Below are 27,708 nucleotides of genomic sequence, written 5' to 3' on the forward strand. Positions count from 1 at the left end.
GGCCAGTATCCGCGGTTACGTTCCTTGCCGTCCACGCGGAACTATTCTTTAGAATTACCCTTTTCTCTTTATTATTTGGGTACAGTATCCAAACTCCACTTCCATGGAGGGAGAGTTGGCTCAATGATTCCTTCATACATTCCCTCCTTGGCTCCCTTAGATAATCAATCTTCCCCAATCTCTCTTCATGTATTCTGTAACTTAAGACAGTGATAAGCTGAGAGAAGACGTAAGTTCAACTCTTCATGAAATACCTAAATATACCAAACTGCTTTATTCTATTCAACCGTCCACTTTAGCATTCTTCTTGCAATCTCGCTTTTATTTGTCCCCATAAATGTCAACTTTGCTTTAACAAACACAAAACTCTCCCACTATCTGCGCCACCTCATGCTTAACAATCTCAACCAGCACTTAGCCATCTGCAGACATAACCCTTACAAACGCTATTTACGAACTATTTTCTTAAAACACAACTTTGCGCTTAAGTTTATTGTCCTTCCTTTGATTTTTCGCATCGCCAAAAATATTCAACAGCAACACGGACTAGACAAACCTATATCGGATTTAGTTTTTTACAAAAATTAACTACCGGCAATCGATAATATGCCACATCAATAAGGGATATATATACCAAGGATATACATTTACCAGTAGGCCTGCTTAATGTTCGCTGCCGATAAACAAATGGTGCTCCGTTGTAGGGTGGTTTATTATAACAATGTTGTTTGAACGCTTTTAAGAAACTCGTACAAAATACCAAAATATGAGGAACGGGAATAAATAAACCAAATTATCATTTACCTTGCTTGTCCAGGCCAGTTACCGCCTGCGATCCAGTTAACAAATTCCTGCAGAATTGTTTCTGTGCGTTTTATGTACCTTAAATGAATTGTCCAGGTTTGGTAAAAAATCCACTTCTAGTAGAGAAATGTACTTTTCTTAGCTTGGAAAGTTTTCTAACCTCGAGCACCGTTTAAAGGATAAGACCGTACACGCTGAGCTACAGATTAAAACTGTCGGAAACTGGAAAGTTTGAAACTTCAAGCGGGTAGGTGCATTCACTGACATTGCCCCGTTACTGAGGAAGTTAGATACTAAAACGCGCTGAAGAATATTTCAACTACGACAATGAATATCTAAGGATAAGTCACAGACGTAGAAAAACCCAATACATATCTGAAATGAAATATATTCATAGCATTGATTGGCACAACTGGATAATTCGTTAAGTTCTATAACCGAGGAGCAAGGTCGCGCATTATGAAGATAACATGAAAAATCTATCGTAAAACTCTTGATGAAAAATCTCGTACTGGTACTTTTTATTCTTAATAGGTCAAAATTTATATAGGAAGTTATAATTATTTCCCTTGTACTTTTTATTTACTACATTTACTCTTACCTGATTGACTCTAACACTTTCGTCAAAGAATATAGGAAAGTACTGGGTATATAAGGTTTGGCCAAAGTTAATATGAATAAGTAACTTACAGCGAATTGATATAAGTCTAACAGTAGATTAGGTCACACTCACTCAAGAGAACTTACTTTTTTTTTGCATTTGCAGGTGACCCTTCACAACCACCTCATCCAGCCGACATCCTAACTGGAAATTATGAAGAATGGTAAGTCCCACAAGTAACTTAACAGGCATTATAATACACATATATGTACACGAATGAAAAGAATTATATATAGTATATATATATAAATATATATATATATGTTTTAATGTTTATAAATATAAATATATATATATATATATATATATATATATATATATATATATACTATATATAATTTTTTCATTCGTGTAGTACATATATAGTGTGTTATTATATATATAGATATATATATATATATATATATATATATATATATATATATATAATGTGTTTATAAATATATATATAAATATATATATATATATAGTATATATATATATATATATATATACACATATATATATACCTTTTACAGGAATAATAATTCTACCAGTTAAATGTTAGAGAACAGCGCACACACAAACTCCTCTCTATATAGATATATTTGTTATAACTTTCCCTTGTGTTAGTACATTAAAAGAATAATGTCAAAACTTAGAAAAATGGTACGATTTCATAAAATATAATCGGTAAACTAACTGTTTTCTAGTTATTGTAGAAAAAAACTACTGATGATTACAGCAAAATTGAAGAAGTTACAGTGAGAAGTTCATCATTCCTTTTTGTTGATTTTCTAAGAATATTTATTTATTTTTGATTGAAGGAAAAATTCAGCCGTTGAGAAAGAGGTCATTATCATAGGAGGAGGCATATCTGGACTGACGGCAGCCAAGACTCTGATAGAAAACAATATTACCAACATTTTGCTTCTCGAGGCTGACATCAGAATCGGAGGACGAGTCCGGACTTACAGGCAAGGTTGAAGTCTTTGGAGTCATTTTTAAAATGAATTTAAAATATATTAGTGTTCCTTGAGTATATTGAAATGTGTATACAACTGGCTATGATAAGACTGCAAATAAGACTCATAATATTAGTTCATTTATATGGTAACATTATTTATCTTTACGGTACTATTTATCTAGTCTAACGGGTGGGAGAAAGCTCAGTCAAGCAGGCCACATTAGGCCTATGATTCCAGCTTTATCATGGTCTTAAACGAAAATATATAGCCGATAATAATATCTTACTATTCAATAACTGAAAAATTGCCACACGGCCCTTAATCAGTCATTCAATTATTTTAATTTAATCAAGGAAACCTGTCAGTGGAAGAAGGGGCGGAATGGATCCACGGAGGCGAAAGGAACCCACTCTACCGACTTGCCAAGCAACTACAGGCCGTGGTTCCCAGCCTGCCTGATGATGTCTGGGGTTGGTGTAGTATTTTAGGGATATTATCGTTATGTCCTGTTAAGCGTTGTTAAGATTTCTTGAGTATTTGTGGTAGTGATCATACTCAATATTCAATCATGATGAATATAATAGCGAACTGACATCCCGAAAGACAAGAAAACCCTTGAAAAGAAGATACATTCAGGATGCACTTCTTGGCAGTTATCCTGAAAGCATTAGTACCACTGTGACTTAACCAGTATGTATGAGACTTTCTTTTTGTTTTCACTGACAGACGAAAGAGTGGTGACCAATAACGGCCGAAGGAGCGACCCCTTGAAGTACGAGGTAGTGGAGGAACTCATGGAGGAAGCCGACACGAACGGAATTCTCGAGCCTTACTACCATACTGGTTACGGCCAGTTTTACCTCGACAGGTACTGTTCAAAAGGGTCGGTCTGGTCATTTTTTCTGCCTAGGCACCTATATAGTTTTGAATGGATCTATTTATTTGTTCACTTATTCAACAGGTTTTATATGTGCAACTTGAATGCTTAATATCGTTGGTATATGACGTGGTATATTACTGAAATATTTACGTTATGTTATTTGAAAAATTAAGTTGTAAATCCACAGGTACTTGATAAACCGATTGTGAAAGTCACTGAAAAAATATGATAAAATACAATAGATCCTCACAAATAACTGAATACATTACAATAAAGCATTAATTTTTGACAGCATTGCATGACACGGCGGCCTAGGTTTTATTAAGACGGCCTTATGCCGTCACGGGAACTTGTTCTTGGGCAGCAGGTGTGTTAAATGTTGATCAAAGGGTGTGGATGGTATAGCTAATGTGTAAAAGTTACTACACAACTTACGATGAGTTTATTTTGTTGCATAAGCCTTATAAATATCTCTTTAAATAATATGAGTCTATTTCTTAAGACACGTCCACACTTGTTGCATTTCCACGTATCGTATCATCGTTGCGTAGCAGTGTGGACGGGAAAGAGTTGCACCGTTGCGTATCAAAATATGATACAAAGATACGCAACGGGCTCGATCCACCATTTGACGGTCTTTTGCCGTCACATCAAAGGACGATACACAACGCATCAACCCTCGTGTGCACGGGAAGCGTGGCATCGTTCAAATTGCAAGCTCAGTCTTGTTGTAGCGACGACCACGAGTATATATATATATATATATATATATATATATATATATATATATATATATATATATATATATATATATATATAAAGGCTTTTGCCACGGAGGAAAAAATGAAAGGCGAGAGAGCCAAGAACTTTCGGTCTAGTACGACCCTTTACTTGTGCCTAAGTAAAGGGGTCGTACAAGACCGAAAGTTCTTGGCTCTCTCGCCTTTCATTTTTTCCTCCATGGAAAAAACCTTATTTATACATAGCATCATGTTTTATATACTTCGTGATCAAGTTATTCATATATATATATATATATTATATATATATATATATATATATATATATAATATATGTGTATGTATGTGTGTGTGTATGTATTTTCAGCGTGAAGAACTATCTAGGAACTAAAAAAAATGGATTTGAGTAAGGAGGATGTCATACGTCTGATAGAATCGAAGAAACAGGATGATACTGTTGCACCACGGAACGATGATACAGCATGCGTGTACGCACCAAGTGGCACAATACACAACGATGATACGATACGTGGAAATGCAACAAGTGTGGACGCGGCTTTATAGGTCTGTGAACACAGTTTCCCGGATGCATATTCTGCTGTGTTCTGGATAATTATGAGAAAATTTTGTAAATGTATTTAGCATTTTATTATTATTCAGAAGACAAGGTCCTATTCGTAAAGAACAAGCCCACAGAGATCATTAACTTGAAATTCAAGCTTCCAAATTGTATGTTGTTCACTTGAAAGAAGTTACAGAGGACAATACGAAATATACGAAATACAGAAAGAAGGGATCAGTTAGTGGAAAAGAAAAAAATATATATATAATTTAACAGAATAATAAATAAATATACAAAAACATAAAAATAAATTAAGTTTCGTTAACTCATGTTGCTATTTTCCTCGTGTTATATTTAAGCAAATTCCTGAGACCAATTAAAAAGAAGGATGGGTTTTCTTGTTCGCAAACTTACATTTTTTTTTTCTTTTCTTTACCCCTCAGATTTCCAGAAGCGTATGGGAAGGGCTGGGACTCGACCCTGGGCCAAGCATGGCTACACCTGTTGGAAAAGGTATATAAGTAAATACACTTAAGTGACATTTGTATTGATATTTGAATAACTTATTTATATTTCTGTCTGTTTATTTAGTAATTTAATCATTATAGTTTTTTTCTTTTTTAATAACTGATCTCTTCTTTGCATATTTCCTTTTGCATTCTGTAACTTCTTTCAAATGAACACCACAATATTTTTCTGAAGCTTGAATTTTAGTTTATTGGCCCCTCTGGGCTTGTTCCATTTGAATAGGGTTCTTCTTCTTCTGAATTAATAATAATAATAATAATGTGATTATGAAGAAGTCATACATAAGAAATGCGTTAAATAAACAATAATTGAGATTTGAAAAAGAAATAGTATCAAGATCATCCGCAGTTTGTTGGAGTCTGAAGAAAGACTAAAAATGGCAACATCCTCAGAAAAATGGGTCTATTTAAACTGACAGGTCCGTGAATGAGCACACCCAGACAGTTGAGGAGAGTGGTTCCTATACTTTTTATTACCACGTCCCCTCCAAGAGTTGGTCATTCCCTCCACGGCCCCCTTGCATCTATAATTAAAATTCCCTCCCAGACTCAGGGGAAAAAAAACTCTAATCCTTCGGGCCAGCCCTGGGAGAGCTGCTGATCAGTTCAGTGGTCTGGTAAAACTAAGATATACTTAACTTAACCATCCTATAAGACATCCTCACTGACGTTTCCTCTATGTTTCCAGACGGTGAATGCAGAAGAGGGCACCAACAACTGGCTCGACATGTCTGCTCGAGATGCTGACCAGTACGTGGCCAAAGGACAGGACCACCACTGGAGGAACGGATTTGGCACCGTCGTCGAATACCTTCAGGTATATTTTGACCGGATTCGAGTCACGTGGTTAACGAGGCTGCGATTTTCCTCCCTTTTTAATGGTTCTCTGTGTTCCTGGGATAATTTGAGTACTTTTGGTGACGTGGTTCCTTCCTTCTTAGCATACGTTGAAATTTTTACTGGTCTTTAAAAAAAGATGGCGACTCGTAGGCTTACTCAGTAGGATTTCGTTTTATAACTCAAGTCAGTGACAGCTGAAGAGCGCTTGGCGCGAGAAACTATGTGTGAAAGTGTGAGTTCATTTCTTGGGAAAAATACAAATAACTTATTAAAATTTGGTATTTACCCCAAAACATTCGTGTTCGTTGATATGAATTCAACTTCCGCATTCTTAAATGCAATATTGACGTTCCAGGAATCCATTCCAGACGATGTCATTCGACTTTCATCTCCAGTTTGTCAGATCTTCTGGGACCAGGATGACGGAGGAGGAGGAGGCGGAGGCAGTAAAGTGCTCCTTGTGACCAACAACGGCCGCGCCTCCTACTCTGCCGGGCGCGTCGTCGTTGCGATTTCAGTAGGGCACTTGAAGGAGAGACACCAGGACCTCTTCCGTCCTCCACTTCCGGTTTCGCTTGTCAAAGACTTAAATGTAAGAATGATGTATGAGACTTTCGCGTTCTTGTACGAGAATGACCCTCAGTTGATAAAGGGCGTGGACGGTATGGTTAAGATAGACTGAATTTATACTAAAATAATTTGATGCTACAAAACCATTTTGGAAAGTTAATACCAGCAAAATATGTAACTACAGTTTGTAATTATAATAATCTGACACAAAAGTTTTATATTTCAACCAAGTGGGGTTATAATTTTTATTTTATTTATTTATTGTTTTTTTTTTTCTTTTGCAAATAGTCCATAGAACTGGGAGTGGCAGACAAAATCCAAATTGGTTGGGAGGAACCATGGTGGGGTTCCAAAGATCCTTTGTCCGTGGCCATCCTCTGGACAGACCGGAATCTTCCTAAGGATATGGTAAGTGTCTGGAAATCTTTGATCTAAGAGAGAAATCCTAAAGTTTCCTTCAGTTATTTTCTATGGACTCCAAGTCCTTGTTTCGTTGCATCAGAGACAATTTCACATGACGGTTTGCTTACTTACAGAAAAGGTCTTTTGCTGATATCATGAGATTCAGCACAGTAGCTTGAAGTGGAATATTGTGCAGTAACTCATAGTCTGGTGTCTTTAATAAGTTGAAACTGTCTAACTCAGTTTGATAAGCATTGCTACCTTTCACAAGGTAACCTATGGTATCTTGCATAGATCTGCTCATCTTGTGGCCATTTGGTAACGTAAGTTAAACGAGCTTCTTTTAGGTTATCAGTTCCATTGCCTTATCCAAGTAGACATATAATCACGTGTATTGAAAAGTTTATTCATTCCCAAAGGCCCTGATAGTTCCTGTAGTTGCAACAGTACAAGTTATCTAAATATACCAGGCAGAATATGCAGGCTGATGTAAACAGAGATAAGGCAAATGACGATCACGGTTCTTTTATCTGACGTTAGCCAGGGGGTACTGAATTTCAAAGTAACGTGTTCAATATGCTGTAGCATACAGTATAGTTTTTAAAAGTAATAATACATAAAGCTGATTTGGTTAGTCCTTTATGAGATTTGATCTCTAAGGAAAATGAAGTGTTTCGTTTCCTCTCTGTTCGTTTCTGTGCTACTCGTTCTACTTTGTTGCCTTGTAAATCTTGTGGTTGGGCTGAGAACGACGGACAAAGGAGCCGCTGACGAAAGCAAACCTTACCTTTCCTAGAATGCCCGCGACCGGACTTAACCCGCTTAACCAGACGTTACCTTCTAACCTCACTCAGGGGACCGTGCCCTGATCTGACAGGGGTGGGGTTTGCCCAAGGGGCCTTGGGTTTGCCTTAACCCTGGAAACATGGAAACATGGGCTAAACTTCCGCTCGGAGGCAGCGTTACAACCTGCTCCGCCGTTCTGCAAACTGTTCCCACCCCCCACCCCCCCCCCCCCCCCCACCCCCCCCCCCCCCCCCCCCCCCCTCCGGAGTTACTAGCAAGTGATGCTTATAACGTAAATGAGAAAAAGTTTTCCCGGGATATTTATTGCTGAGAAAAGCAAAGCCACACATATATACCGAAATCTTCGTCTAATACCAACAAAATATTGATTTTTAGTTTTCTGTAAAACGGAACTACTGAGATGGTTATATGTCTGTCCGTCCACACTTTTACTGTCCGCCCTCAGATCCTAGAAACTACTGAGGCTAGAGGGCTGCAAATTCGTATGTTGATCATCACCCTCCAATCATGTAGCTTTCATTCTATGTAAGGTTAAAGTTAATTAGTCATGATCAGGTGAAAGTTTCATGGGCCGTGGCTGAGTCATACAGCATTATACGCTGTACAGAAAGCTGGAATGCGTACATGAAATTTCAGCGCCATTTTCACTTGTTTCTTCTAGAAAAATCGTGAAACTCTGTAACAACTATTTACATTTTGTTTAACTTACCTCTCTCCTGTGTCTGACGTCAAATGCTTCACGCACAAACAAACCTCAGAGACATCTGGTGGTGGCCACTCGTGTGAGTTACAAGGTCCACGATAGAGAAAGCTATCAAAACGAATTTTCCCCCAAAAGGAGTGGCTCTACGGCATCGTGGAGATCTCCAGCGTGACCCAGCACCCTAACGTCCTGCTGACGTTCGTCACGGGAGAAGAGGCGAAGGTGATGGAGAGTCTGCCCAAGGACTCGGTGAAGCGGCATCTGATGCGCCTCCTGGCCACGATCACCGGCCTCCAGGTTCCTGAACCGATTCTCTTCACCAGGTTTGGCCACCTTTTTTTATTTTTGTATCGATTTATGTATTTATAATGATTTTATTTTATTAATTAATTAATCTTTTTTTTTGAGTACGATGGATTTCCATGGCTGGCAATTTAACCTCTTTTTTTTTATTGTATTGGTGTCAGTATATTTGCGATCTTTCCTCCCGAACACACACACACACTTAAATCTACGGTAGAAAGGTAAGTGAAACAGGGACTTGGAACAAGTACTTTCGTAGTATATTCTACATTTTCATGTTCACACTCAATATAATAGAAGTTGACAGTCCTTTATACAGAAAAACAGAAAGAGGGGGCGGAGTTTTTGTATATAAAGACTGTCAACTTATATTATATTCAGTAGAATATACTATGAAAGTACTTGTTCCAGTTCCCTGTTTCACTTACCTTTCTACCGTGGATTTAAGGATATTCTCAAGTACGTGTTCCTTCGTGCTACATTGGACTCACATAATTGTATTATTTGTCTGGAATCCAAATTATGACTGCACAAAAATAAATAAATAAATTAAAACTACAAAGTAGGAAAAACCTGAGGAATCAATATCATATAAAATTTCTCATACCAAAAGAAAAAAATAAATAAAAACCTCTTATGACGTTATCCTTCATAGGAGTCAATGGGGTCGGAATCCATGGACACGAGGTTCCTATTCCTCTTACATCACAGTTGAGGGCGACAGAAGCGGCCTTCATAAACGTCAAAAACTCGGGATGCCGCTGACCAACTCCTCAGGAAAGACAGTAAGTCATAATGATATTATCATTTTAATTCATGAGCTACATACTTCTCTCTTTAGACTTTTGAATCTACTCATCACATTCAAGCGATACGTACGTGATCTATTCTTCTTATTGCTAATGTTATTACTCAGGTGGTGTTCTGGGCAGGTGAACACATCCACAATACAAGGTACGGCACAGTTGACGGAGCAATGGAGGTGGGAGAACAACAGGCGAGGAGGCTTATAAGAAAAATGAAAGAAAGTGGTGACCAGACCTACAGTAAATCCACTCGTGTGGTGAATGGTATCAAGTGACCAATACTCTGCCTTTATATTTCAAATATTATATTCTAACATCGTACAGCCTGTGGAATATTTTGCTATATGATATCATATTTACTTATTTTATATATATATATATATCATAGTATATATATATATATATATATATATATATATATATATATATAGATATATTTAATTATTATATTACTATTATATACATAATATATACATATATATATATATATATATATATATAATAATATAATATATATATAATAAATATAATCGTTTTTTATTACTGTTTTTTGACTGATTTTATCATTGTTTTTGGGTGCTGTTTATACAAACACCTGGAGAATTACCACTACAAAAAACGGGAATATTGCTGCAGTTCAATAACCATTTTCTTTCTATAACTTTTTAAGGTAAACTAAAGGATTCTTGGCATTCTATGAATTTTAAGTAAACTGAATTATACAATGCTATTCTTAATCGTCATTGTCAATTCAGGGTTTTCCCGTCAAATTTGTAATAAAAGAATATTTATGAATATATTTTTTCACACCGGATTATTTTTGTAAGGCGTTCTGACAAATCTTTCATAAAGCACAATTTCATACTCTTGTACGTGACATGATGTTCAATTTTGACAAATAAATACCGAAAACTAGACAAACAGTGGATATTATTATATCCTTTCGGTTTTATAATACTCATAGCAACGCAGGAGTATGTTTAATCGGTTTGGAAGTCGAATTTCCCCCTCTAAAATGGGAACGTTCATTGTTCTTCCAAGATTGGAAATTGTACAGTGTGTAGTAATATTAGTTTCAGGTGAAGCTTTAAAGGCTAAACAGTTAGAAATTTTATTGGAGAAATCATTTAATAGAGTTGTAAATCCTTACATTGATTATATAGTATACACGCTCTTTAGGAAGTTATTGTCCAATTCATGATTGTTACAGGTATACTGTAAATTACCAGATGAGAAAAACAACGCATACACACACACGAGTTCTCAGAGACATATTTAAGTCAACAAACCCAAGCCAAAAGCGTTGACTACGTTTCAGCGAGATCAGCCGATCATAACAAGCACTAACTTACAAACCTGAAAATGGGAAAATATAATTCGCCCTTCAGATCTTCCCATATTAATGAATCACTCCAGAGTTAGAATTGTGTATTGAAACTCCTCTTTCTAAGTCTACGAAAGCAACTCAGTCACTCCCTTTAAGCCCATCTTGATGCGAAACAGAAATCACGGCTTGAAACTAAGGGTAAATGATGTTGTTGATGAAGTCAATATGGTCTGCCACGCTGGTGTAAAATCCAGGCAGCCTGGTGGCATTAGGTTGGTTGCATAAGACATCTTTGCTCACGAAACCGACGAGGAACCGACGTTCAGACACGTCTTGGAAGAGAGGTCCTCTAGTGTGCTTCTGAAGGAGATACAAGTAAAACAAAATAACTCGCTTAGATGTAAGCTTCCACATCAGAATTTAAGAGAAAATTACATTAAACACCTGTATACATACATTTATTTAGACACGTAGCAGATAGAAAGTTTTTATTGTATTTTTCACGTGTTTATCAAGTATATAGTCCTCTGAGGGAAGCGGAGAGAGACTTATGGATATAAATAAGTAGGTACTGTCAGGAAAGCGCAAGTAGGAACACTACAGGTGGGCATTCCAATCAATATTGATATCCATCTGACGACATCCTCAAATCTCTCACAATTTTTGACTCATGGGGCCAACACGTCTCCTAGAACCTAAGCACAAATATTGTTGTATATCATCTACGGGGTGGGGGGTGGTGAGAGAGAGAGAGAGAGAGAGAGAGAGAGAGAGAGAGAGAGAATCAATGACTTACCTCACATGTACTATTTCCCTGAAAGTCAGCGCAAAACATGTCTGTCTGCTGAACGAACCGAGGATACTCAGTTCTCAGGGAGTCCAACATCTCCTGGTCTTTGTAAAGGTTTTCGCACTTAACCGATTGGACTATTTCTAGGCGATCGTTACCCTCACCGGCCGCGGCAGTAGAATTCACTTTTTCAGGTACTGTAAAAGCAACCTTAATTAAATAGACCCATACTGTATTCTTTATATTACTCTTTTATGTTTTCCCGTAAGGGATTAGGCTGATGTAGAGATGGTGGTGAAAAAATTGAATGAATAAAATAAAAATTAATTACACTGCAAGAAAATGTCCATTACAGTTTACCACAATTCTCTCTTTAAGATAAAAACACAACTGGTTTAGTTTGTCTTCAAAGCTTTAAATTGAATGTTTGTCATATGCAGTAAATAACAGTAAGCAAGATAGTCACCATTTCCCACAGAAAACCTAAAGCATTTGCATGTACAATCAAGAGTTCGTAAGTGACGAGTCTCAATCACTCCATGAAGAATTTCGAGTCACAGACAAAGGTTGTCTCTGTTACTTGAAGTGTCATATAGATTGGTAGACTCTGATACCTGAAGCGTCACAGATAGGTCTAGTTAGTCTCTGATACCTGAAGCGTCACACGGATGGATCTATAATAAGTTTTTTCCATCTGTCCACCCACCTGTAGTGCTCGCACATAGTAACACTGCATCCTGGGCTTTAAATAGTTACTCTATGTGTAAGTTTTAATAAATAAAAGGATATCTGGGTGGACATTTGCAACGGAAAAGTGTTCTAATAATTTACTGTATGCAAATTACACCTTTAATATTAGAAATAGGATATTGTTATTATTATCGAATGTAAGCTGCCTTTTCGGGGTGGCGAATGGAACAGCCAGACGCAGTGGCGGGAAAATTGCTTCTCTCGCTGTTCACCACGGCAAGATGTCGACTTTATTGGACCACACCTACTCTGCTACTAAGCTAGGTGTTACTTCATTACAAGTAAGTATATCAGTATATACTTTTAATTTTTATAAAGTGCGTTTTAGCCAGATACGATATGACGTAACTTGGTTTAGCATCTGTTTAATGGAATTTGCGTCTGGCTGCTCCATTCGCCACCTCGAAAAAGCAGCTTACATTCAACAATAATAACAGTATCCCATTTCAAATATTAACGGTGTAATTCGCATACAGTAAATTATTAAAACACTTTTCAGTTGCAAATGTTCACCAAGATAAAATTTTATTCACCTAAAACTTACACATAGCGTAACTATTTAAAGCCCGGGACGCAGTGTTACCATGCGCGAGCACCACAGGCGGGTGGACATTTGAAAAAAAAAAACAATATAGTTAGTCTCTGTCACATAGATAGGTCCAGTTAGTCTCTGATACCTGAAGCGTCACGTAGATAGGTCTAAGTTAGTCTCTGATACCTGAAGCGTCACTTAGATAGGTCTAAGTTAGTCTCTGATACCTGAAGCATCACGTAGATAGGTCTTGTTAGTCTCGTTACCTGAAGCTTCGTCTGTGACGACAGAGCCAACAGGAGGTCTCTCGTCTGACAGACAAGAGGGAAAAATCTCCTCGCCGAATTGGACGGTCTCTTTCGTCTCCAGAAGGGCGACGTCGTTGTATCTCTCGTGGGAATTCAGTCTTTTAAAAAGAAAAAAAAAAAGGAAAAAAGAAAATACGAGAATTAAAAAACAAAGTACTATTCATTTACATGACAGGAACTTAGTCATGCTACCAAAAATAAAATAGATATTACAGAATGCTTTTAAATATGTGGATGGTACGTGCTATAATTATTTCACAGCCTTCTGGTGAAAAGTATTAGATAATTCAGGGATGACTTATTATATGAAATATAGAACTCGTTCCAAATACTGGATGTATATAATCGAAAAGAAAAAAAAGGGACATATTTAATTAACAGCAAAATCAAGCTTCCCAGACACCAAATAAAAATAAAAATACAACTGATCTTAGCTTACTACTTCTACGTATAAAGTATATCTAGAAAATGGACCTTCAATGTCAACTTGAAAAATAAACTAATTTAAGGTTATGTTTCTTGATATCTAAAAATCGTCGTAACGAAAATTCTTATTTTCGGGAATACAATTATTTTTGGAAGATTAATTTTCAAATATTAATATTAATGTAAACACAGCAAAATATTAATAAAATGTTAACGTGAAATTCCTCAATATTGTATATATATATTGTTTGAACTATTTAAAATAGGCAGTGACCGATTAAAATAGGCAGTTATAAGCATTTTAGTTTCAGGCACTACTCACTTGTAGTTAGGGTGGACGATGACCCGCAACACTTCATAATCGACGGGGTTGAGGCTGCCCAGGCGAATCTTTCGAACACTGAGTGGAAACAGAGGGTGAAATGCGATTACAATTCGCTCTTATTTCATCATTTTATACAAATGGACAAACAACAAAGTGAAAAGGACAAGTAAAGATTGGTAATTAATCAGTCCTGATAGGTGTAGAAAGATATAGTTATATTATATAATATATATATATATATACATTATATATATATATATATATATTATTAATATATATATAATATATATTAATATAGTATATATATATATATATATAATAAGTATATATATATATATATATTATATATATGATATCATATATATATATAAAATATATTATACTATATATTATTATATATATATATATATATTATATATATATTTATATATATATTATTATATATATATATATATATATAATATATATATATATATATAAGACAAGCAAAGTTTAAAATAATCGTTCAATATTCGATAGGGACGGTAATCAATGTTATATGCTGGGTCCAAATACGCCAAATAACAAAGCTATTTTTAAATCACGTTCACAATATACTGGATAAAAATACGCTGAATAAAAGTTTTTTATTTCTGAAGTTATTATGATGAAAATAACAAAGACATTCATTCACTTGACAACATGACATTCTATGCAAAAATCCTCATATATATGACGTTCCTTGGAATAAAAGCAAAGATAATATCTGATTCATTCAAACGGAAACAGAAATAGTTCCTAAGCAAAGCAAGTAAAAAATGAGCCAAGGTTTCTTCGGCGCAATCGAGTTTTCTGTACATCGTACAATCAAGGCCACCGAAAATAGATCTATCTTTCGGTAGTCTCTGTGTAATGCTGTATGTGCCGCAGCCCAAGAAACTAACTACTGCTCAGTGGTGGCCTGCCTATGTCGTTGCCAGACGCACGATTGTGGTTAACTTTAACCTTAAATAAAAAAAGAATATCTATTGAGGCTAGAGGGCTGCAGTTTGATGCTTGGAGGGAGGGTGATCAACATATATACTAAGAAAGTAGATTCACATCTCCCATTTGATGTCTAGGCCAGTCCCTTACGACGTTCCTGATTGGCTGTTGATAAGCCAGTCACAGGGTTGGAAACTCTCAGTCTCTCTCTCGAGAGTTCACATAGGCAGTGTGTACGTTCCACTTCTGAAGAATACGTCTTTCATAAGTATCCCTCGGGAGAGATGGAGCATACATCCTGCCTATGTGAACTCTCTCGAGAGACTGAATGTGAATCTACTATAGCAGCCCCTCTGGCCTCAGTCGTTTCTGAGATCCGAGTGCGAACGGACAGATAAACAAATTTCTTTACTTTTACAAAAAATTGATCGTACTGACGAAAACAAAAGACTCACGGACTCTCTGGATCGAGGACGCAGTGGGCAGCGATCAGCAAGAACCTCTCGTGTATCAGGACAGGGGAGCAGTGGTCCTTTCCGAAATTAATTGGGGCGCTCGGTGGGTCGTGGGCGTGTACGGAGTCGGCGTCGGCTTGAACGTGGGGATGTTCGTGCTGGTGATCGTGTACATGAGCGTGTGCGTGTTCGTGTACGTGGTCGTGTTCTCCGTCGTGTTGGTGCACGTGCACATGAGGATGTCCTGAAATAAATATTCTTCTAGTTCAAAATAGATACATGTGCACACTGCCTCTAGATAGCCTACAAAAATGTCCACATCTCTATATACACACTGCCTCGAGGTAACGTTATGAAAATATATACCTATATGTATTTACATGAACGCCAATCTATATGACACACTGACCTCTTTGTACTTTATAAAAATGTACATCTCTATATACACACTGCCTCGAGGTAGCGTTATGAAAATATATACCTATATGTATACTGCAACGTACAATCTATATGTACACATTGCCTCGGGGTAGCTTTATGAAAACGTACATCTCTATGTACACACTGCCTCTAGATAGCTTACAAAAATGTACATCTCTATGTACACACTACCTCGAGGTAGCTTTATGATATTGTACACCAGTCAAAGTCTAACATTCCCGAGTGAAACTGAATATAGCTACAATATATATAAAAATGTCACAGTTTACAATCATAATACAAATAGAACAGTATACAACTGTATTGCTGTATAGTACCTGTGTCGTGTCTTCTAGATCTGCTGTGTGCAACATCCTGAAAATAGGATACAAACACTTATGTAACCAGTTCGCTCATTTGAATTCTTGTAAAAACCAGCCTTTTAGTCAATTATATCCATAATAGACAGTCTAGGACGCATTTATGTCTTCAGAGAACCAAGAATGATAATCAGATTGTTTAAAAATCGCAGTGATTTTAAAGAAGTTAGATTTGAATGTTTCTGAATGTAGAAATCTTTTGAATTCCTTCAGAATAAGATTTTACCCACCAATCCAAAAACAGTACCAGCGACGCCCTGTCGTTTTGTCCTTTCTAAACTTGGTCCACTTTCCTTTACAGGTCTCCCGCAGTCTGTCGGTGAATAAAAAACAAAAGGCATCAACTTTAGAAAACTGAAGATTTAAACTGATAATGAATTCATAGAAAATGAGCATCAAATGAGGTCCGAAAATGGACTTGAAATTGAAGTCATAGAAAACTAACTTAAAAAATAATGAGGGTATAGACAAATGGACTTGGACTGAAGTCATAGAAAATTGGTTTAAAAGATAATGAGGGCGTAGAAAATTGGACTTGAAAATGAAGGCATAGAATATTGACTTAAAAAATAATGAGGGCATAGAAAATGGAATAAAAAATAATGAGCCATAGACAATGGACTTGAAATAATGAGAGCATAGAAAACGGACTTAAAAACAAGCAGGGCATACAAAATGAACATCAAGAATAATTAGTGGACAAAAAATGGACTTAAAAAATAATGAAGATATGCAAAATGGACTTAAACAATGGGGGAAAAAAATCCGGGTTTCGAAAATAAACAGGGCATAAAAAGGACTTCAAAAACAATGAGGGCATTAAAAGGGCTAAAAAAAATAATGAAGGCATAGAAAACGGAATACACAACATAATGCTGTGCAGTTAAGGAACAGAATTTTCCCTTGACAAGTAACGACCTTTTGCGAGTCTTGCTTAGGCCTGTGCACAATAACACTATCTTTATTCTAGAAGGTACAAGATAATATATCTGTGATAGCAGTTGTCAAACTTTTTAGAACAAATATATAAAAGCTTTCGAACCCTTCCCTTGGGTTCAGCTTCAGTTTATAAGAGTAATTTACCATAACATGCACCAAGGCAATAAACTCGAGGGCCAAGGACACCAAGAATGGCTGCCCCCAGCAGCATATTCCCGAACTGTAACCGAGTACTGACCCTTCCCTGGAAAAGCGGAATGCCATATCTTAAAAACTAACTATAGAATTGTCTTGAAAATAATCTCTTTATGTTCCCCACACCCAAATTACCCAGAGCATCCTGATTTGACCTGACCTAACCTAATTTAACCCATCCTTACCTAACCTAACCCAATCTAGGGGCATGGAATAAAACCGGGGCTAGTGCAATATCAGTATAAATCTCGGGAATTTGCCCTCCATTACCTAACCTAATCTAACCTAGGAGCATGGAAAAAAACCGGGGCTGGTGCAATACCAGTATACATCTCGGGAATTTGCCCTCCGTTGGAGATCTGACTGCCCGGGGGCAAATTCCCGAGATGTATACTGGAATTGTACCAGCCCAGTTTTTTTCCATGCCCCTAGGTTAGGTTAGGTTAAGTAAGGATAAGTTAAGTAGGTTAGGTCAGGTCAAATCAGGATGCTCTGGGTAATTTGGGTGTAGGGAACATAGAGATTATTTTCAAGACGATATGGCATCTCACTTTTCCAGGGAAGGGTCAGTACTCGGTTGCAGTTCGGGAATATGCTACTGGGGGCAGCCTTTCTCGGTGTCTTGCCCTAGAGTTTATTGCCTTGGTGCGTTTTATGGTAAATTTACTCTTCTGAACTGAAGCTGAACCTAGGGAATGGTTCGACAGCTTTTATAAAGTTTGACAATTGTTATCATCAGATATATTATCTTGGACCTTAAAGAACAATGATAGTGTTATTGTGCATAGGCCTAAGCACCATGGTGAAGAAAGTGGTCAGCTGACCCTACTAGGTCATTCCATTCCTCTGCTGTTATTTCCGGCTGTAATGACTTACCGAACTCTGGCCGAGCGATGCTTCTGGTGTTGTTTGACAAGAACTCGTCAGGAATTTGGCAGAGGTCGCAGGAGTGGGGGCACAGCCTCCTCACGTCAGCATAACGGCTACAGAATCCCTCCAGTTCCCAAGAATCGCAGAATGGGATTCTGTTGAAGCAGCCTGGATCTGCGGGCGAAAAGAACCCAATTCTGTAGAATATATAAACGATAGAACATTCTGTGGGAATATATAAACGGTAGAAGAGATATTATTCTGTATAAATGTATAAACAATAGAAAGTATGTTTAAACGAAAGAAGAGGTATTATTCTGTAGGAATGTATAAGCAACAGAAGAGGTATTATTATTCAGCAGAACTGCATAAATGACTGAAGAGATATTATTCTGTAGAAACGTATGAAAGATAGATAATCAATAGAACAAATATTATTCTGTAGGAATAGATAAGCGGTAGAAGAGATTATTCTGTATAAATGTATAAACAATAGAAAGTATGTATTAACGACAGAAGAGGTATTATTCTGTAGAAATATCTCAGCAACAGAAGAGGTATTACTATTCTGTAGAATTGCATAAATGAATGAAGAGATATTATTCTGTAGAAACGAACATAAATGATAGAAGAGGCATGAGATGTCTATTGTTATTCCATTGAACCAGCTCCAGTGAATGTCTGATACTGGAAGTTAAGTATATCTTAATTTTACCAGACCACTGAGCTAATTGATTAACAGCTCTCCTAGGGCTGGTCCGAAGGATTAGATATTTTTACGTGACTAGGAACCAATTTGATACCTAGCAACGGGGTCTACAGCTTATTGTGGGATCCGAACCGCATTGTATCGAGAAATGAATTTCTATCACCAGAAATAATTCCTCTGGTTCCGCGTTGGCCAAGCCGAGAATCGAACTTCGGACCACCGGGTTGGTAGCCGAGCGCGAAATGCACTCGGCCAACGTGGAACTTGAAACTGGAAGACCTTACCTAGACAGACGTTGCAGGTGACGGGGCAGTTCTGGGCCATGAATTTCAAATTGGTGTCACAGAAGCCCCAGGACTCCCATTTGGAGCATTCGGGAGAGTGGTCCTCGCAGCTTCCTAGAATAGTGCATAGGGGCCTATGAACATAACTGGAGATGGGAAATAGTTTAGTTTTCTCTAAATACATGACATGTAATAGTGATACAAGCTCTGTAACTGTAGTAGATTCACATCAACTGTGCATTTGAGGTCTAGGCCAGTCTCTTACGGCGCTCCTGATTGGCTGTTGATAAGCCAATGACAGGGCTGGAGAGGTGGAACATACATCCTGCCTATGTGACTCTCTCGAGAGACTGAGAGTTTCCAGCCCTGTCATTGGCTTATCAACAGCCAATCAGGAGCGTCGTAAGGGACTGGCCTAGACATCAAATGCACGGTTGATGTGAATCTACAAGTCCCTTCTCCCGTTGATCATTTTCCCACAAGTGCAAATACGTGTTAGTTCAAGTTAGAAGTTCCATAGATATCATGAAAGTTGAAGCGCTGGCTGTGCTAAAATCCACGGATAGTGATAAATAAATAAACGAATATATTAAAATATAAATAAATATGTATAAGGCAAATGAAAGAAACAAATGAGTGCTGAGAAACCAAATCAATAAAAAAGCGCTTCGAAGGTTCTTCGGCGCAATCGAGATTTCTGTACATGTATCATCAAGGCCACTGAAAATAGATCTATCCTTTGGTTGTCTTGGTGCAATGCTGTATGAGCCGCGGCCCATGGAACTTTAACCTTAGCCCGTTGGTGGCCTGGCCTAAATCGTTGCCAGACGAACAATTATGACTAAATTTAACCTTAAAATAAAATAAAAATCACTCAGGCTACAGGGTTCCAATTGGTATGTTTGATGATTGGAGGATGGATGATCAACATACCAATTTGCAGCCCTCTAGCCTCAGTAGCTTTTAAGATCTGAGGGCGGACAGACAAAGTGCGGACCGACAGACAAAGCCGGCACAGTGACAGTAGTCTTCCTTTCAGAAAACGGCAAATCCACGCCAAGGCTCAGCAATCAACGCAACTTCTTCCTCCAAATGGCTTTTATCCAATTGGGGGACTCCTGGCATAATCTTTTCACGGTTACCACTGACTGGATCCCAATTTGGCCAAATTTTCGTCACTTTATAAAACCTATCCCGTAACATAGGTTATATTGGGCACAATTTTCAGTGTCGAAAATGATGACAATGATTGCAGGTCCACAATAATATCGCATGTGAAGTATAAAGTCTTTAATAATAAGAGCTTTCGAACCTTGTACTAGGTTCATCTTCAGTCAGATGAACCTAGTACAAGGTTCGAAAGCTCTTATTATTAAAGACTCTATACTTCACATGCGATATTATTGTGGACCTGCAATCATAGGTTAAATTGTTAAAGATATGAACAGTATAATCTTTAAGATATAAAAAGTTTTAGCCTATATAAGGAAAATGCATTTTAAATTCAAGCCATGATGTGAGGTGTTGCTAGCTCATACCAAATGAGAGAGAGAGAGAGAGAGAGAGAGCCCTTTCAAGATACCCTGCTTAGAAAACTGGTGACCGTCATTCGTCATTTTATTTCTTCAACATAACAAAACTTAGCAAGTGGATTTTTGCATTCCATTCATAGCAAAAGAAAACTAAACGGGAAATAGGACTAAAGCAACATAATTCGCAGGCAAACAAAAAAAAAAGTTAATAATCGTAAGGAAGGTCACTTACCAAGATGGGCTCTGATGTTCGTCGCCAGTGATATCAAGGTCAAGAGAAGACAAAACAGGATGGGAGAAGGACGCGAGGAAGGAAACATGATTCCTCAGATAAAATCTTTCCTCACTTTCCTCAGGTCTTCTTTGAAGAGGTAGTCTTTCCTCTGAGACGATTATCTGGATGTGGGCTGTGGCAAGATTGTGAGTATTACCTTATTCCTGAAAACAAGTACCTACAATTAAGCTGTATATCTGTGATGTGAAAGAACAAACTAATAAAACAAATCGCCTAGTATTTTGATAAGTTATTTATATTAATGATGTATTAATCTGTTAATTTCTTAATTTATCTTTTTTTCTGTTGCTCTAATAACTGAACCCTACTTTCTGTATTTCTTATTGCCTTCTGTAACTTCTTTGAAATGAACGCCATATTCTTTGGAAGCTTGAATCTCAAGCTAACGGTCTCCGTGCCCGGGCCTGTTACATATGAATAGGGGCTTACCTTTGGAATAATAATGACTTATTTAAAAGTTCACATGAAGAACAAGAAAGAGATAAATGAAAAGAGAAGGGTCTTGAAATAAGAACAACTCGGGTATTCCCCTGAGAAAGGAATCCACTGGCCATCTTACCCTTTCGAAAACCATCAAATTAAACTCGGGGAAAGAAGGGATGGGCTGAATGGTGTAACTTCAGGCCGTACCCAGAGTTTTTATGGAGGGGGGTGGGGGATCGTTTTTCCCGAAACTAGACCTTTTCACCTATATATGCCATTGCATATATAGGTATATACAAAATGAAATACTTGAAAATATGGACTTCCAGAAACGACCCACTCGACCTCCCCCCGTCCCCGGTACATGTCTGAACTTAAACACCTCAGACCAGGGAGGATGGTGCAACGAACAAACTTGGGAGTTAGCTAATTCAGTTGAACACATGATTGCTACGCACATGAGCATTTCCATGGACAGTTACCAGTTACTTAGCAATTTTAGACACTTTAATTCTAAGCATATATTTTTCATTACAACGCATCGTTTAAAGCTCTGATGTGGCCATGAAAACACGACAAAATAGTCTGTTGTACGTAAAATGCGTTATGTAGCAGTTAAGCGCATGCGCTCCAAGAACACAGCATATTGACTTGTTTGTTTCCGAATGACCCTGTCAACTGCAATTGTATACACATATAGCACTATAGACCAAACTAGTCTTACAGCTTTAGTTCGTAGAAAGATAAGAGGTCACGTTACTGACATTGTGGACTTCGAGGAATACAAATCAAACAGTTTGAACTTGAGAGACATTGGGATGGCGACTGAACGGAGAGGGAATGCAGCAAACAGGTCTTTCTCATACAGCATTCCAGCCGTCCTTCACAGGCTTACCAACTGTGCCTATTACCGTCCGCTGTTTCCCTGTTTTCTATCATATTTTGCAAATGCCACACCAATATCTTCTTGTGGGAAAATTACGTGATGTTTGACAGAAGTGTTATCTCATTTATTCACGTTTTTTTCTGGCGGATTAAAATAAGGTTTTCAGGAAGAAAATGGATGTGATGGAGATTTCTAATGGTGTAAGATCTTTGTTGTGGTATTGCTGGAAGTTGAATCAAACTTCTCTTTCACTATATCGGATTATTGCCCTTATGGTGACACGAATCAAGATTACGAAGAAATAATTATGTACTGGTCAGCCTGTATCAGCTTGACACCGGGAAGTAACTTCGTAGTAGTTAGTACGCTTGCTCTTTTCACTGCTCTCCTTTTCCTAGTGACTAGTCCTACAGCGCCTGTTTACCCGAGAATCTTGGTCAACTGTCATCAAACCGTCTTCTTTAAACAACGCAATTCCACAAAACTGAACGCCGCTCACTCTTCCTCTCTTTCCCATCCCGCAACAAAGGAAACACGGGGTAAAATCATCCTCACCAAATAGTGCCCAAGAATTCAACATTCACTGAAGAAACAGAAGCGCCAAACTACGAATCCACGCAGTAAAGCCACCGAGTAACGTATGTTTTTAGGGAAGACTTAGCGGTCCCCAAAGGTATACCCGAGTTACAAATCCACCTCACAGATTTACTTTGTACACTAAGGAGAGGCGAGCCTGGAGGGAGTTGCCAGAAAGGACCCTGAGAGAGAGAGAGAGAGAGAGAGAGAGAGAGAGAGAGAGAGAGAGAGAGAGAGAGAGAGAGATTCTGTCCCTCGTACGTTGCCTACTGATTAGGAATCACCCTCCCCCACCTCATCCTCCCCTCTATCCAGGGAAGAGGCTGGTTGGTATAGGTACGTGGGTGGGATTCTCCAGGACTGGTTTTTGTGGCTCTAGGAAAACTTCAGTAGGTAACTGGCGATGACGTTCGATGAGAAATGAAAATGGCTGTATTTTTTTACCTACAATCGTATGATGCTTGTTATATATGTATATATATATATATATATATATATATATATATATATATTATATCTATATATATATATATATATATATATATATAATGCATGGCGCGATTTCTGTAGCGTATGATTATATGGACATCTATACTTGGAGGGCGGAGGTTAATTAGCTTGCTTAAGATAGACTGCACCTAAATTGCACAATTTTCAAAAATCAACTTTTGATCAGAGCGTTTATAGTCATAAATGCGTGACACACACACACACACACACACACACACACACCCACACATAGATATATATATATAGATATATATATATATATATATATATATATATATAATATATATATATATATATATACACTTTCTAGCAGGACGACCAGGAGGACGCTGGGGATTCCCAATGGGGATACCTAGCTAGCTATGTATCATTGTGAGTGACCCCTAGAAGTCGAGAAGGTGAACAATACGGTCGAGGCTGTGAAGTGTAATTTCATGAATTTACAGTCAGTAATCTGACTTAAAGATGGAGTACCCAGTAGGGGAGTATTGCTGTCAGTGCCCCTCACGCACAACTGTAGGCATTACTTAATGTTCTTTGCAGCGTCCCTTCGGCCCCTAGCTGCAACCCCTTTTATTAATTTTACTGTACCTCCGTTCATATTCTCTTCTTCAATCTTACTCTCCACCCTCCCCTAACAATTGATTGATAGTGCAACTGCTTCGAGGTTTTCCTCCTGTTACACCTTTCAGGTTTTTCTTCTCAATTGCCTTTTCAGCGCTTAAATCCAGTATTCAATTCAATGAAAGAGAGAATTGTTCATTTCTGGGATTTAAATCAGTGAATGAAAATCTTAAGACAGATTCATGACATTAGGAAAGGGATTTTATTTAGAAGTTACAATTCGCTCTTAAGATCCGTTTAGTACAGCCGCTTACTTTGGTTGGAAAAACTAAACTAAATCAATTGACAAACACGAGAATTTAAAAAAAGAAATCAATCAAATCTCTCAATTGATACGATTTGCTGAACTCGAAATGTTTCGTATCAACAGTGTCATAAAATGATTTTTGACATTAACGCTATATTGGGCAAAAATGCAGTTCACTTCATACACAGCCAGGCACTTTCATTTCCTCCGGCCAATTTGGATTTGTAGCATAATAATATAAAGGATAAAAGTAAACAAATGAGTCAAAGTCTCGTCGGCGCAATCGAGTTTTCTATACAGTGTATAAAGCTGTATGAGCCGTGGCCCATGAAGATTTCAGCCACAGCCCAGTGGTGGCCTGTCCTTTAGCGTTGCCAGACGGACTATTATGGTTATCTTTAACCTTGAATAGAATGAAAACTACAGAGGCTAGAGGGCTGCAATTTGGTATGTTTGAAGAGAGAATAAGCCTAAGTGATGCAACATGGGGACTTTCCGAAGATTATAGAGAGTTGCAGACAGAAATCAAGTTTCCATCTAAAACCGTAATAGAGGTCTAGATTTATTTTTCACAAGGTACATCCATCAATAATTTGTGCATCAATATTATATTGCATTCCATCCTAACTTTTATTCCTTGTTTATACTTCAGCTGAAATACCGAAATATTCTGGGTTAACTCACCTAACACGACCTGAGGATACGATATCTCCTAAATCCGTTTTCTATAATTTCTGATCCTTATAAACACCGTTTTCTTTCCTGTCGCGGCGGTCTGAATGTAGTACTCCTCTGGTGAGTAACAACAGATGCAGCTGTTACGTCCGACACCGACAGATAAGCATTGCTTTTATGGCTTCTGTAGAGGGTCAGTCTGTCTCCGTAGTACGGAAGAAGGAAAACCATTCCTCTAGTTCAAATCTGTAATAGAAAGCAGGGACAATTGGTCTCGGATTATGTGAAGTTTCTACATTTTGGAGAGCTAAGACTTTTTAGGCATTGCGATTGTCTTCGTAATTATTACACTTACGCAGTGGAATAAAAATAATAGTAATAATAAGATTTCTGCCTTAATCAGTTAAACTGCAGAATATAAACAATCTTGTATCAAACAATTAAGTACCAAAATTCCTATCAGTCTAGAAACATTAACTTCTGGAGCTATTGCTACGATATTCAAAATAAACAACCAGCAAATTCTTCAGATAACTATGTCGCAAGGTTTACCGAAGAGGAGCGTTGTTAGATCAATAAGAAATCAATCGAAAAAGATTTTCGAGCTGATGCGAAGGTCGGAATCCTTTGCAAGTTCATTGAAGTGTAACTAGGTCTATTGATGGTGCTGAGTGATGTTGGCTGCAAATGGCCTGGGTGGGGACATTGCAGACAGATTAGTCTGGTGGTTGTTGACATTATGGTATCTGCAGCCATTGTACCCTGATACGTTTCGCTAGATTTACATTGCAAAGTAACGTTTATATTATGTATATGTCAATGCAGTGATCGGGACACCTGGGTTTCGAACGCTCGGTGAATAAGGGTGAGGCTTAGCCGTTAGAGAACCTACTAAACGTAAAAAGTGCTCTGACAACCATGTGACTCAAACTTGCGATGAACTGGGAAAGAAGAAATGGAAAATAAACAAACCAAAGTGTAGTGGATGAACGAACATTCGAAAGAAAAAGGAAGGACTCAGATCTTGCAGAGCTCTGACATTAGAATGTAATGGTTAATATAGCATCTCACTAGAAAGTACAGAACTTTGCAAATGTTGGTTGTATGAAATATGGTGAGTCCAGTCCCATCTAACTAATACACTTTCGAGCAAAAAGTGTAATATGCAGTTAACACGGTCTATTCTATCACGTCAGTTTCTTTGGCGGTAAAGCTTCAAGTAAATGAATACCTACCGCTCTCCTCCTTTTGTGTTTCAGTTCCTCCTCTGTAGCTTAAGTTGTGTATTTATTCTACGAATCGTTGTTCCTTTTTTGTTTATTCTACATAGGAATCACATTCTTATTCAGTCATTTTTCCCCTTTGCTCATTGCATCCTCTTCTGATCTTCTGAACATGCAGTGTTCCACTTTTATTATTGTCAAACTCTTTTTATACTGTAGGGAACTGGAACACCTTAGACTGGTATTTCACCATATCACTAAAGAATCTACTCGCGACAAGGACCCTTGATCGAGAACGGTCATCAGCTTTAAAAGTCCATCCATTGGGAACTTTTTAGAAGGGGTCACATAGTACCATGACTTGCGCCTTCTAAGTGGGGTCATCTGAGACTATGACGTTAGACAAACATGCGTCTATTTTCCCCGCCCGTTTCCATGGTTACTTATCGAAGCTTTTCTTTTCTTTCTTTCAGTAGTCATAAGCAAACGTGGTATGCAATGTACACCAGCTTAATTTAAGACTGTTTACTATTTCTAAGATAAGACTGTTACTACACCCTTATATCGAATAACACTAGAAGTAAATGCCGTGCTGTGACACTAGGCAGAGATACATGACACACAAAAATACTGGGGAATTTTGGCAGATTGCCATTCTTTAAAGAATGGCCAGTTGCTGACCTGACAAGCACAACTGGTAAATTGCCATATACCAATGTTAAAAACAAAATAAAGCTTGAAATCATCTTGACTGTACGATGAATGTTAACGGGAACAACTCACCAGCAAAGGCAGACAAACATACCTGAACCAGATAGCTACGGGCTGCTCTATGAGCAAGAGGCCGTGCTGGCATAAAGCCAGCTCAGTCAAAAACAACAGCAACCAGATAGCATTGAGATAAATAGTTCATGAACACTTCTTAACTCCGAAGCAGGGTATTCCTTGACTTGTAAATAGGGTGCATTTCAAACACGTTCTCAGTAAACTGCTCGAACAGTCAAATGAACACAAACAAAATAATTTTCATTATCAACGCTCCATGTTTAATCAAAATGACTATTGATATAACAAGAATACTTTCACACGCGGATTCACTTATACACGCTCAGAGAGAGAGAGAGAGAGAGAGAGAGAGAGAGAGAGAGAGAGAGAGAGAGAGTTAACTGATCAGTAACACCTGCAGCTGTGACGTCAGACAAATATGCATTTTTTTTCCGGCACTTCTGATGGTCAGTTTCTCCAACTTCAACTCGGGGTCTGCCCCGAGGTCAGTTGTGGAGGGAAATATTACGACTCATTATTCGTCTGATGCTTAAATGACTTTTAGCACCTAATTGTCAAAAATTTTAAATCGAATAAAATCTTACTGGCTTAAGAATTCTAAAATTGCACCAATAAGCTAGAATGGGAATGGAAACATGATGCATTGATGTCATAAGTTATATTGTACTTAGATGATTTCACTGACGATACATTATTGAGAAAACTA

General features: G+C 37.7%; 2 protein-coding genes across 5 annotated transcripts in view; one reads left to right on the plus strand and one right to left on the minus strand.

Annotated features, from left to right (window-relative positions):
* LOC135206651 (spermine oxidase-like) overlaps positions 1-9,895 on the plus strand; it is a 29,532-nt gene extending 19,637 nt beyond the window's left edge. The window contains exons 2-12 of one of the 2 annotated variants that reach the window (XM_064238008.1): positions 1,571-1,628; positions 2,272-2,426; positions 2,766-2,882; positions 3,139-3,280; positions 5,038-5,107; positions 5,810-5,938; positions 6,317-6,553; positions 6,820-6,939; positions 8,579-8,766; positions 9,402-9,531; positions 9,663-9,895. In XM_064238008.1, coding sequence (XP_064094078.1) covers positions 1,571-1,628; positions 2,272-2,426; positions 2,766-2,882; positions 3,139-3,280; positions 5,038-5,107; positions 5,810-5,938; positions 6,317-6,553; positions 6,820-6,939; positions 8,579-8,766; positions 9,402-9,531; positions 9,663-9,827 — 1,511 coding nt within the window. In that variant the 3' untranslated portion in view covers positions 9,828-9,895. Of the gene's footprint in view, positions 1-1,570; positions 1,629-2,271; positions 2,427-2,765; positions 2,883-3,138; positions 3,281-5,037; positions 5,108-5,809; positions 5,939-6,316; positions 6,554-6,819; positions 6,940-8,578; positions 8,767-9,401; positions 9,532-9,662 lie in introns of those variants that run through there. The other variant, XR_010312808.1, reaches the window with a different exon arrangement.
* A 754-nt stretch (positions 9,896-10,649) lies between these two features.
* LOC135206652 (uncharacterized) lies at positions 10,650-23,104 on the minus strand. 3 transcript variants are annotated; one of them, XM_064238009.1, is made up of 11 exons: positions 22,917-23,104; positions 20,990-21,195; positions 19,226-19,339; positions 18,239-18,406; positions 16,459-16,541; positions 16,187-16,223; positions 15,429-15,672; positions 14,008-14,085; positions 13,218-13,357; positions 11,676-11,866; positions 10,650-11,239 (listed from the first exon to the last, which is right to left on the minus strand). In XM_064238009.1, the coding sequence occupies exons 2-11, from the start codon at positions 21,075-21,077 to the stop codon at positions 11,072-11,074; spliced, it is 1,311 nt and encodes a 436-aa protein (XP_064094079.1). In that variant the 5' UTR covers positions 21,078-21,195; positions 22,917-23,104; the 3' UTR covers positions 10,650-11,071. The 3 variants fall into 3 exon arrangements, with proteins under 3 accessions (XP_064094079.1, XP_064094080.1, XP_064094081.1); XM_064238010.1 differs by having other exon boundaries at positions 20,990-21,228; XM_064238011.1 differs by having other exon boundaries at positions 23,041-23,061.
* Between the last annotated feature and the right edge of the window lie 4,604 nt (positions 23,105-27,708).

This window comes from Macrobrachium nipponense, chromosome 31 (assembly GCF_015104395.2).
Source record: "Macrobrachium nipponense isolate FS-2020 chromosome 31, ASM1510439v2, whole genome shotgun sequence".
Lineage (NCBI taxonomy): Eukaryota > Metazoa > Arthropoda > Malacostraca > Decapoda > Palaemonidae > Macrobrachium > Macrobrachium nipponense.

Bases quoted from the DNA above. Each gene is read 5' to 3' on its own strand.
- LOC135206652 (XM_064238009.1), bottom strand. From the start codon at position 21,077: ATGTTTCCTTCCTCGCGTCCTTCTCCCATCCTGTTTTGTCTTCTCTTG. The intron at 15,673-16,186 runs GTACTATACAGC...TATTTATTTCAG, and splicing joins ATCTAGAAGACACGACACAG to GACATCCTCATGTGCACGTG. The intron at 14,086-15,428 runs GTGAGTCTTTTG...GTTTCCACTCAG, and splicing joins GTCCTCGATCCAGAGAGTCC to TGTTCGAAAGATTCGCCTGG.